Source organism: Mycteria americana, chromosome 4, assembly GCF_035582795.1.
Source record: "Mycteria americana isolate JAX WOST 10 ecotype Jacksonville Zoo and Gardens chromosome 4, USCA_MyAme_1.0, whole genome shotgun sequence".
Lineage (NCBI taxonomy): Eukaryota > Metazoa > Chordata > Aves > Ciconiiformes > Ciconiidae > Mycteria > Mycteria americana.
In genome coordinates, this window is record NC_134368.1 from 28,205,066 (window position 1) to 28,217,938 (window position 12,873).

At 41.1% G+C, this 12,873-nt stretch overlaps 2 protein-coding genes across 7 annotated transcripts in view; one reads left to right on the forward strand and one right to left on the reverse strand.

Moving 5' to 3' along the window:
• The first annotated feature begins 1,555 nt into the window (after positions 1 to 1,555).
• SHISA3 (shisa family member 3) lies at positions 1,556 to 3,236 on the forward strand. The gene is made up of 2 exons (XM_075499195.1): positions 1,556 to 1,841; positions 2,785 to 3,236. Exons 1-2 carry the CDS (start codon positions 1,556 to 1,558, stop codon positions 3,234 to 3,236), a joined length of 738 nt encoding a protein of 245 aa, XP_075355310.1.
• A 5,008-nt stretch (positions 3,237 to 8,244) lies between these two features.
• The window catches only part of ATP8A1 (ATPase phospholipid transporting 8A1), a 125,152-nt gene continuing 120,523 nt past the window's right edge, over positions 8,245 to 12,873 (reverse strand). For all 6 annotated transcript variants that reach the window (XM_075499996.1, XM_075500000.1, XM_075499997.1 and 3 more), the window contains one exon: positions 8,245 to 12,781. In XM_075499996.1, coding sequence (XP_075356111.1) covers positions 12,684 to 12,781 — 98 coding nt within the window. In that variant the 3' untranslated portion in view covers positions 8,245 to 12,683. The remainder of the gene's footprint in view (positions 12,782 to 12,873) is intronic.

Here is a 12,873-nt window from a genome sequence, read left to right on the forward strand (position 1 = left end):
GGAGGACTGAATATCACATCTTCACGTTCAAAATCTATTTTCTTTTCTTTGATATCCAATTTTGTTATTTCTATTCCTACACCTGTTAAATAGCCATGAAAAATATTTTGCATTTATACAATTTTTTAATTTGCTTTCCCTGTCTGGTAGTACTGGTTATACTTAAAGAAATCTAAACAGGAAAAAAAGGGTCAGAGGGGAAAAAAAAAAGAGAATAGATTAGTTAAAAGAAAAACAAACACAAATATTGTGCTTGTGGACCGTACTTAGGGGTTGGCCAGAAGTCTAAGGTCTTGATAGATGGTTCTCGGCGCACAGTTTTATTGCTGGTACACAGCACACTTTGTTCCTTTTGTTTCACTAAACCTGCCAACTTTGGAAATTAGTGACACGGGCATTCAAAATCTTTGACAAGTGGTCAGACTCCAATATACATATTCATACCCCAGCGGTAAATGATGGCAGGAAGTTTCAGATGCAGTAAAAATGAATCCTTTAGTTCAGCCCCACTTTAATGTAACGCTAGTTTCATAAGCACTTTTACTTTTAAACAGGAGCGCCTCTTTGATAGCACTCAGGGGAGACATCATTTAAAGAAATGTTGCTTTGCTTAAACCAGAAGTCCAAATCTGCTCAGTTCATTTAAAATATTTTTTTTTTCCTTTAGAATAAATGAATAAGCAGTTCCTTTTGTGGTTTTCCTGGTGCTTGGTGACTTGCTATTATGCTTCCAGCAGAAGGAGGCTCAGACGCTCATATGAACAGCTGTGTGCCTCCTCCTCAGCCCCACACTCGCCCTCTCCCTTTGGAAAATAAAAGTGACGGGCCTGGTGTTTGACTGAAAGAGGCTATAAATCTTCTGGGGATACACCGCTACGTCTTTGCACATTAAAAGTATTGAGGAAAGGGAACAGGTTAAAAAGCAAAGAGTCTCAGTAATAAATCATACGCTGTGCTTGTGTTTTTAACTCTTAGAAGTGCAGGGCTGCTTTCATAACCTGCCGGTGCGAGAAACCCTTCTGCCTGGGGCGCCAGGCTAGCGGGAAGGCACGGGGCGTATTTGGCTGTGCCGGAGTGGCAGATGCCCGCACTTCAGCTCAGCCGGTTTCGCAGAGAGGCTGAACACCCCAGCTGCCGAGAGGAAGAGGCCCCCGAAACGCAAACGCTGGTCTGTCCGCAGACCCCGCTCCGTCCAGGCTGTGCGACCCACGGCGACGGAGCGGCACCGGCCCCGGCACAGGGGCCGGGGGACAGCGAGGTGCGGGACGGAGCGGGACGGAGCGGGACGGGGCGGGACGGAGCGGGACGGAGCGGGACGGAGCGGGAGGCCGCTCCGGAGGCAGAGGAGCGCGGGCAGCGGCAGGCGCGGGGGCGGCAGGTGAGCGCGGGCGCGGCGGGGGCGGCCCCGCGGGGGCGCGGCTGCGGGGGCCGGGGGAGCTGCCCCCCACCCCCCACCTCCCGGACGCGGCGCAGGAGGCCCCGCACCGCAGCCGGGGCCGCCCCCTGACTGCCCCGGCGGGGCGGGCGGGCAGCGGGCCGGCGGCGGCGGCGGGCGATGGCGGGGCGGCGGCGGGCGCTGCTGCTGCGCTGCCTCCTGTTGGGGCTGCTGGGCGGCGGCGGCGGGGGCCAGCCCGGCGGCGGCGAGTACTGCCACGGCTGGGTGGACGGGCAGGGCGGCTACCACGAGGGCTTCCAGTGCCCCGAGGGCTTCGACACGGCGGCCGCCACCATCTGCTGCGGCTCCTGCGCGCTGCGCTACTGCTGCGCCGCCGCCGAGGCCCGCCTGGAGCAGGGCGGCTGCACCAACGACCGGGAGCCCCCGGACCCGGGAGTCACCGCCCGTGAGTGCCCGGCCCGCGGGTCTCGGGGCGGGCGGGAGCCGGCCCCCGCGGAGCATCCCCCGCCCGGAGCCCGGCGGCCGCCCCCGCGGCTGCTGCGGGGCTCCCTGGCCCGGCCCGGCCCGGCGCGGCTCGGCTCGGCTCGGCCGGGCGCGGCCCGGCGGGGGGGCAGGAGGCGGGCGCGGCTCCAGGTGCGCACAGGGAGGAGGCGGCGGGGCCGCGGGTGGCGGCTGCGGGAGCGGCCCCGCGGCGGGGGCAGAGCGGGCGGCCGGGGCTGCGCTCGGGGTCGTAACTTCACGGTCGACAGGGGCCCCAGCAGCTGGATCCATCCTAACGAAGGCGCGTTCGTATCTTAAGTTTGCATCGGCGAACTCAACTCTGTTTAACTTGTTTTTTCCCGGAGGTGAGAGCGGGCTCCGGTGCTCTGCAGGCACAACCCCACCGTGCAAGGGGCCGTCCGGTTTTCAAACAGAAGGAATCCGGCAGCGCACACAGAGCCTAGTTTCCCAAGTCACACGTTCTGCGCTTACTTTCCACCTTATGAGTGGAAGCGACTTAACAGCATTTGAGCTTCGCCTGCAGATTTTCAAGCTGTTAGGTTGGACAGCCCCGACAGTTTTGGGGGATGAGGGAAGGGGAGAAGAGTGCGATTCTCGAGCAAAACCTAACTAGAACCAGCAAACGGGACACGGTGTAGACAGCTTTTACCATTGGCAACTATTAGAACTGTCAACAGAAAGAAATTTTGGCTGGTACACACAGGGTTTACCTTTAATTTTGTTCTAATGATAATAGTCGGAAGCCCTGCCTTCTGAGCAGCTCAGTATGCTAGTGGGACTGAAACGGTGTGGGGCTTCATAAACTCTGTGGAGTTTATTTCTACGCAGCAGACCTGTTACTTCAGCAGGCTAATGTGCGTGGCTTTTCCTGTTCTTTCTTCTCCCAGAACCAATCTACGTTCCATTCCTCATTGTTGGATCAATATTTATTGCCTTCATTATCGTGGGCTCTCTGGTAGCGGTTTATTGTTGCACATGTTTAAGACCTAAGCAGCCATCGCAGCCAATACGATTTTCTCTGCGGAGCTATCAGACCGAGACTCTTCCCATGATCCTGGCCTCGACGAGCTTCAGGACGCCGTCGAGGCAGTCCAGTACCGCGACAAGTTCCAGTTCGACCAGCGGCTCAGTTCGCAGGTTCTCCTTTCCCCGGGCAGAGCCAGGATGCCTTGTGGCGTCGTCACCTCCACCGTACACATCCGGCTGCTTCCAGACAGCCCATGCAGTCCACCTGACCCAGCCGTCGGGATTTCTGGTGTCGCCGCCGTACTTTGGGTATCCTCTCCAGCCGGAGCCTGCCCTGGCTGGGAAGAGCTGCTCTGATTTTAGTCAGAGCTGAAAGGAGTCGTCAAGAAATAACGCAGCCTTCGGAAGCGCAGGGACTGCTGCTGTTGGGTGTCACGCTGACATGCTCTGGGGCTGCAGGAGTCAGAACCGTTCCGGTGGGTGAGTTGCCCTTGAAAAGTGCAAGGTCTCATTTGGGATCTCATTTCCCAAACTTGGATCAAACTTAACAAATGTATTGTAAAATATTCCAAACTTAGTTGCTCTAAAACCTGACCGCTCTGATCGTTCCATCTAATTTGTGCAGAACGTGTTCAGAGACAAGTAGAAAAACCATTTTGGGATAAAGGTACTCATTTCACAGTGTTATAAATGACATTTTAACCCTAAATGCTGTTGGTTAACAAACGGTGGCTGCATTCCACTGGTAATAATCAGACTAGTTCTATAAAGCAGCAATAACCCTGAGAAGTAAGAGAGAAGTAATATTTACTAAAGAGGATCCTAAAAACAGCTGACTGCTTCCTACTTCCATGAGCAATGAAAACAAGAGGAAAAATTTTAACTACAGATATCAAAATGCGTAGGGTTTTTAAAATACACATAATATACCTGAACTTACACTGCGTATTTGTATTAGTAAACTTTAACTACGACAGATAAAACTAGTACTAATTAGGCTAGTTGAAAATGAGCCAATCCCAAGCAGCCAAATAATTATCTGTGAGAAAAGCAGAATATATTCAGCAATATCAGTAATAACTTCTCCACATGAAATTCTAAAACTGGTGTTATATTAAAGCATTTTTCAGAAGGAAGTGTTTATTGTTGGCTTTTTGCTCAGCAACATGTGTAAGTTGGACAAACTGATCATAAAGTTCTATTTGTAAAATTAGCCATGTATAAAATGTAAAGACGAGCTTGTAATTTAAAATGTATTTACAGCATTGACAACACTAATTATTTAGTAGTCACACCAAAAAAAAATTATCAATAAACTGTGTGGTTGAAATGTTGTGTCATCTGTATGGCTCTGTACAGATAATGTTTGATGAGCAAGTTCTCATTTTGATGGTGTAACTATACTGTATTTTTTCCTGTTAAGAATAATTAATTTCGCTTTTGTAAATGATTTACATCTTTAACTGCACCTGTTGTGCAGATTTAATATAATATAAAATTCTGACTATATAGCAAACTAGTAGATTAAGTAATGTCTTTTATATGTAACTGTGGTAAAAATGTGGTAAAAACTACACTGATTACTTTGGTATTTTAATTTAAAACATCCTGCCCTAGGAATAAATTTTGTTTGCCCTTCTACATTCCTTCACCCAAGTAAACCAACAAACCAAATGGAAGAAGAAAAAAAACGCATATAAACCAAACACATGCAGCAAGCAAATAGAAAATAAGCAAGAAAAAATGCAGTCATTAAAGGGCTTCTCTGTATACTTATTTTTGTCAACAAACGAAGTCATTCTGTGTGTCGGAATCTACAGCGTCAGAGGCTGAACTGTGCTATTTTATCAGCCCCAAACTCCCTGTCTGTAGGATCTGTTGAAGTACCTTATAGCTGACCTAGTCTACAATATCGGTGCATATTAGAATTACAGCACTTTTATTCTGAATTACAGTGGACTTCTCTGGATTTTAGAAAAGCTTCATTGGTTCTTCCTCAAGAGTTGAATACATTTTTTTCTTAGCTAATATCAGGCAATCAGTATCTTAGCATTTGTGAAAAAAATATTTTGAAATAACCCTTTTGGTTTTTTATTGCATAATTAACATTACAATCCAACAGAGATTACTGCTGGAAATGCGGTTTCTAAGCAGAAAGACAAGTTGTATACAATGATGTTTTAAGGAATAGGCTTTAGCTTGAGTGCTGTGATTGTCAATTACAAACTGAAATCATGATACACAGTAGTGTATCCGTTTTATAAAAGTCTAAACAGTAGATTTCGAGTACTTGGGAAATTAATTGAAAGGTAAGTGTTTTGGCTTGCAATTTTTTTTAGAAACAATCTTCAAGGAAGGGGGTGGGTAAATTTTTGCCCACCTTTGTTGATGGTTCATAGGACTCTTCACTGCACATTTTGAATGGGTAAGAACTATGGGGCTGTTCATCAAGTAACTTTTTGGAAAAATAATTTAATATTGCAACAGATACCAGCTCTGTTGTTTGGAAGCGTCCTGCAAGATCTGCTGAACATTCTTCTATACAGCAGAAACATAGTAAAACAAACTGTATTTTTAACAAATGCAAGTCTTCAGTTAGTAGAAATCTTTTTCTATCTCGTAAACCAAGGCAACACAGATCCTTCTGGAAGCAGAAACTTGACCAATTCTAGTTAAGAAGGTGCAATTTTACATTCCTTTAAGGAGTGATTAGTCATCACAGCCACTGACACAGGTGGTGGGTAGCTGAAATTTAGTGTTTTTCTCAGCGATGGGCTGTACAGAGAAGCCATGCGTTGGACTCGGTTACTGCCCATTAACATTTGGCGGCGTGCGCTGAGCAGGCCAGGCTGCTTCACCGTAATGGTCTCAGTGGGCTCTACCGTCAGATTTCTTAACGTTTTAACACAGGGATGGATTTTTGCTGCACTTGTGTACAGGCTTACCGATTTTAATGATTATTCAGCCCAAGTAGAGGCTGTGCAGTTTGCCATGTAGTGTGGAACTCAGCCTACTGGGAAGACCCCTCTGAGCTACTTCCTTTCCTCCCCTGATGCTGCATAATGGGTTTGACCTCATAAAATGCTTGAAGAACTTGACACACAGCGATAATTTCCTTGAAGCAGACCTACGTAAGTCTACAAGTTTACAGAGTGCAAACACTTGACAGATTGGTGGGCAGAGTGCAACAAATCCTGCAGACGGGGGTCTGAGGCTGGGAAAGATCAGGTGTCGTTAAAATAGCTGCACTGGGTCACCTGTAAAGCAGGTGAGGGGGGATTGTGCATCATCTGCAAATAGATAGAGAAAGAAGAATCCATAAATTAAGAAGAATCTATAAATTATTGTTCCTGCAGCCACAGTGGCAGTGACCTATATAGCTGAAGGGAGGTGGCCAGACAACAAGCCCATGGACTGAAATGCGTGTTGCCTGTGCCAGTAGTTTCCAGCCCAGATGGATGCAGGGTGCAGGTGAGAATGCTGAATTTCCTTCCTAATGAAAAGGACCTACTGGCACTAGATGCCCCTGGGATTTATAGAAAATGATCATTTTCCTAAAGCCTGCAGACAGAACACAAATGGCATTCTGATACACAGTTTTAATGACTAATGAAACAGTTTGAAGGGCTAGATGTGTGCTTGAACGGAAAGAAATTGCTTGCTAGCAGAAGTAACATTTACATGGTACTTTACTGCCATGCTTAATTTTTAACGCAGCAGGTTTAACTATTTCTTTTGTAATACTGGAGTTAGTTCATACTCATTTTACTAGAGTGACACCAATCTGAAATAAATCAAATGAAACAAAAATCACAGTAAATTGATTATTGTAATTCATACACATGCACAAAATGCTTTGATTGCCATTAACTGGTAAGGGCATGTCTGAAACCCAAGCCTTCTGTGGGCAAAGAATAATAGGGACGTGAATTAGATCAGCCATTTGTTTTGTGTTTCTACACTTTGGGTTTCTTAAGTGTGTATCTCCAAAATGCATCAAAACTCTTCCGTGCTAGGAAAAACATTACATGTACTTGCAAGAATGTCTGAAGGATTTTATTTGAAACTAGATAAGTGGTATGGTATATGGCTACGTAAACTCATGGATTATTTGTAATACTAATCTCACCAGAATTAAAAAAAAAAAAAAGTGACAATTTCAAAATTACTTTGTCACTACTGTTCAGTTAAAGCTTGACAGTAACATTAAGGATATGCAGTCAATTTTTGGCACTGTTTTTCTGCATATTGCGATGTGCTGTGTGGACTTGAAGTCCTCTGAACAGAGCTTCTGCTTTTGAGGGGGCTGCTGCTCCACAATACTCATGTAAACAGTTTTTGATGTGCAATTCCGTTGAGGCTGTAACTCCATGCTATGCTGTCTTCATTAGCAAAGGCAGAATAAGAAATGCCTTTCAGTTCTTTTTATTCTCTCCATCTACGACTTGTGCAAATTCAGGGGGCTGTGGTGTAAATCAGGTTAGTGAAATGATTTAGCTTAAAAATAACATTTGACATAAGAAAGGAGGGAGAGGATTTGAAAGGGAGCCTGGATCATTATCAGCTGGATTATAACCTGAATAATTTCAATGGCCTCACGACTGCCAGTGTAATAGAGGTGGTGACGTACCGTGAGGCGGAATCTCCTTAAACCAGCTCTACCATTAAAGACTGAAACTAACATCATGAAACTAACTAACATCATGAAACTAACAGCGTGGAAGATGCATCTATTATCGAACCTGCCTTGACAGAATACAAAATCTACAAAATAAATTAGTTGCCTAGTGTATATAAAGAATCAACCACCTATCTACAACCAAACCAGTTTAGGTTTGGATATACCGATTTTTATTCAGTGGGTGGGCACTGTTAGGGGAAAGAAATACCTGCTGCTATCGCAGCCAGAGGATACAGACTTTATCACTGTCTTCTGAAAAACGAGATGATGTTTCCTTATTCCTGCTCTACCATTCTTGTACTGCATACTTCTCTTTCAAAATACGGTATCACCACCAGAAATATGTTAGGGCTCTGCTGCAAATCACTAAATTGCAGACTCCCATGCACCCTTCTTGTTTTGGTTTGCTTGGGGTGGTTTTTTTTTTTTCTTTTTTAACGCTTTCTGGACTTCACATGAGAACTGAAAAAGACATCTCAAAATAGGTGTTTAAAAAAACCTTAAAACCATTTTCTACCTTTTCAGTTTACCTTAATAATATAAGAATTCTTTGGTATTTGTGAAATGATATTTCTGGTATGTCCAATTTTAAAGAATTCAAAACCAAGAGTGATGTGACATACATTTTCCTTTGAAAGTAATCCCTACCATTTGCAGCCAATCGATTCAACAAAGCTTCTTCATTTAATGGCAAAGTTTATTCATTTTTTAACAATTAAAAGACAAAACATTTAAAATTTGCAGTTCAAAACATGCACATTCACCAAATGCCAAATGACATGTAACACTGCATAGAACTGAATGTGTTACTAAAAGAGAATATTTATAAAACACAGTGCATTTAACATCCAGTTAAAACTAAACCTGAGAAACTACCATAAACACTGAGTCAAAAAGTCTTCATTCATGCAGCTTCATAATTTCCACAACAGTTTCAGCAGTAATGGCTTAGTGGACCTGTAAAACCTCACTTTACCTTGAATGCAAATTTTGCTATTACAGACTGACCGCTTTCTGCAGCGGTTCATACATATCAAACACTGAAAATCTTAATGAAAAAACAAGTTGAAGTAGAAAAACAATATTAATGCATTTATGGCTTCTATTCTACAATAAAGAAACACCATAAAATATGATTTTTAAAAAAACTTGTTCTGGTCACAGCTTTGCAATTACAAATCACTCTCTATATGGAAATACTTTCATTTAAGTTAAAAGTATCAACCCTCCAAAGTGCCCAGCTTTGCACATCATTACTCAGATGAGTAGTCCTTATACTCACAAACAGTCCAATTGAAGCCTATGTGAGTAACGGTTTGCATAAGCAGGAACCAGGTTTGGAATGCTAAAATATTCCTTTGTTTAATAAAGATCTGTTGGTTAACAGCGAGGAAACTGGGGGAGTGAGGGCAGAGGAGGGGAAGGAGAAACTCATTTGCTGAGTTTTGTTACCAGTGAAAACATCCAGTACCAAGAAAGTTGAACTGACAAACTCATTTGCGTACATAGCGCTAGCTTCTCGATATATTATGAGCAGACTTTTAACGAAGGCATTAAAAAACAGGGAACAGCAACCACCATGCATTGCCTCAGAACACTTAGAAATATTGCCTCATGCAGACAGAATGATCAATTCATCAGAACTACAAGTGCTTTTACACAATACATAAGAAAAAAGGGAAATAACTTCTCTCCTTGAGTTTAACATGTATTCCAAATTACTCATCGTTCAAGATGGGTTTAAATGTAACAAAAGAAGTCTTAACACACTTAACGCGCATCTTCGTAACACGGTGAATTTTATGGATGCCTGTAGACATATAGGAATTTTCAGCTATCTCTTAGTGTTTCAAAATATTTTATTTATCATTTTATACAAATAGAATGATGACTAAGTATAAATCTGTTGAAACTGCTTTGCAAAAATAAGTGTAAAATTAGGAAATGGCAAGAAAAAATTCCAAATACAAATTATCAATAGGTTTGTTAAAATTTGTTTCCTGTTACTTACTCTTTTGAATCATTTATATATATATATGTATATATTTAAAAATAATCAAGCAACAGTATTTATAGAAGATATCCGATTTCTAAGTGGCACTGGTTCAACTTTTTGATGGAAATTTTTAATACTCATTTGTAATTGTTATGCAGTGCACATGAAACAGATGGAAAAGTCTATGCGAATTTATATTTAATACAAATTTGAATTTTCAAACAATAAGAACAGAGACATTGTTACGACCATTTTTGCCTAAACTGTTTTTTCTTTTAATAAACATCTGCACAGTCCCCTTATTTTAACAAAGATATGATGTACTAACATGATGGTAATAGATTATATTACTGTGTACTCAACATGAAAATAAAGTGCATATTGTATACTTGACCTGATTTAAAAATGGGCACACACAGCTAAGATGATCTTATATTTAAAAATGGAATTGTATGAGCAATCAAAAAACATAGTTAGAATTGCCACATTGTCTTTTTTACTATTTCCAAGAAGCGGTATCTTCCAACCACTTATTACCAGACAATAAATAACATACAGTGTGTAGAAAACATATAGAGACAGAAGAAAAACCCATCAGAAGTAATAAAAATGAAAAATGCACTTTGTGAAATACTACTTCAAATTCTGTAAAGATGCAAGGATGAAACACTGTGATAAGACTATCTTAAAAACCTTAAATTATAGTCTAAATTTAGGGTCTTAGAGCAGTTTCAGTTGCTTTCTTCCTTAAGCTAGTTAAACTGGGGATATACTGTGTGTTGTTTTCCACAAACTGTATTACAATGGCGAGACAGAATTTTATTTCATAGGAAGAATAAGAGATCATGTAATTTCACATTGTAAAGACTTTACAATGCATTCTAGTCCTCAAGTCCCATCTGCAAAATCAGCAATTTAATTAAAAATTTACCCATAAAGAGAATATGTATGGATTGAGTCGTTTTATATGAGTTAAGTACATTGAAAGATTATAAAGGAGCAACAGTGTCATGGTTAATTTCAGAAATGTTTTGAAGTTGGTCATTGTCCCTTGGATGACAGAAAATAAGGATCCCCATTTCAGGAAAGGGGCATGCCCCCAAATTTTTTCTTGCCTTAGGTCAAGTGATTTGGCCCTCCCATATTGATCCATCTATTTATCTATGCCTGAAATGGCTTTTCTGAAGGCAGTTCTTGTCTGCATGACTGACTGGCAGTACTGTTTCTAGTGGGATACGTTTCCCTTTGTCCCTGTGTCTTCTGTTTTCTGTTTAAAGATCACTCCGGGAAAGTGAGAGGAAGACATTGCATAGCATGCATATGAAATGCAGACTGCCTTCCCATTGATACGCCTTCCTAAATATGTACTTTCATATAGCGCCTTTTGTTGGGCTTTCCATGTGTATTTGTAAGTTTCTCTTAGAACGGAGCATAAGAAACTTGGATAGTGCAATGAAGTTATATGTTAAGTGTTTAGTTAGATGAAAGGCGAGGAGGTAAAGTCACCTTTAGTAAGTATATGACTAACGAAGGAGGGCAGAGTAAAAATGGGACTGGATGACTTGTTACTTTTAAGTTGAAAGTGGATGATTAGGAGAGCAAAGAGGAAATTCTTAATTTAACAGATCATTGGGGATGTCGTTGTTCTGCTTTTCCATCTAGTTGATCTCCATTCAAAGAAAAAAAAGATCATTTTTATGTAATGCACAGAAATTTAATTAAAAATAAAACCAACTGCCACTATAGAAAAATGTATTTTAAATGTAATTATGTTGGCTTTTAAACTCAGAATTAAACATGGACTAAAAAACCTACAAGATTTAACTAAATTCTGAAGTTAAAGTAGCTTTTCTTAGTTTGAAACCTGATGGCTGTTGGGTGGTAAGCTGAGAAATACCAACTACTTAAAAAAGTTATCACAATGTTCTCATTTAACACCTCCCTCCTTATTTTTTCTTCAAACCAGGTGTGTCTTTTTCTGCAGTCACTTCCTCTCCATTTTTAAGTAAAGGTGAGAGTATATAGGTATTCTACATGACCAGTAAGTTGTAAAGAGGCTGCTGCAATGTATTTCACACCTTTATAGGAAATGGCTTTAGTGCAAATAAAACAATACATACCACAGACTAGCAAAGGGCATGCTTTGCTCTCTATTTCAATGTATGCATTTCAAATAATTTTAGTATAAAAATGTTGAAAATTTAATTAATTTTTAAAAATAAGTTAAAACAAACTTTCTTTGGAACCTACAGTATAAGCAGATACAACTAAGCATTGCAAAAATAATTAGTTTGCTAAAGGGAAGTAAGGCAGAGCAATTCTTAAAAAATTGAACAAAATAATATGTGTACTCAATTTTACAAGGTGGCAGCCATTTTCAACATATGCAGTACTAAATGAAAATAAGGGAAAAGCTGGTATAAGGCCAAAGGTGCAAAGACTTGCAGTTTTGAAAGCAAATGCCATAAAGGCCACTCAAATTAGACTCGCTGTACTGTAAATCTTTCTCCTGAAGTGCGGAGACTCAAGCATGCAGTTCTGAGATCAGGACTGGAGTAAATTTCCTTTCAAATTATTTATAACAACAGAAAACATTTATGGAACTTCTTTGGCAAACATTTTTAGGTTAGTTTGACACAAACATCTATAAACATCTTGACTCAAAATCTTTCTCAAAGAAGGTGAATTAACACCATTAAGATACTATTTTTTTCAGCACTTGTTGAAATCAAAGGCTTGATATAAACTGTATTTGAATATATTAACACTTAAAAACCTTCACAGATGCTAATGGTCTGCCAATGTAAAGTGTGTTTAGTGATCTGACCATTGCCTTCCGAGTATATGACCAGTATTGATTCAACTTCATTGTAAAATAAGCAAGCTGGCAAGATACAAGGTAAATTCCAATCTGTTTACAAAGGCTAAGCAAATACTTGTCAAAAAATTTAGAGATGGTGTGTTACTGTATAGTTGCACAGTGCTTATGTCTACTGAATACACAAATCCAAACTTTATGGAACAAGACCATCATAGATCTTTAAATCTCTGATAACTGGGCCATGGTTGCAGCTCCCAGCAAAGATCTAGTAGTCTGTCTCACAAAAGTAACTACTAAGGCCTTAATACTGAGCAGTGTTCCTTCACCATTCCTCAGGCCTTTGTTTTGTGGTATCGTAAGCTCTTATTACTTCAGACTGGGAAACTATTCCATTTTCATCTTGAGAGAAGGCATAGCCATCTGCAGATATAAAACAAAATAGAAACCAGTCAAGCTTTGATCAGATTTTTTTGTTAAAGCTTTAATAAAAACAACTTAACAAAGGTCAATAG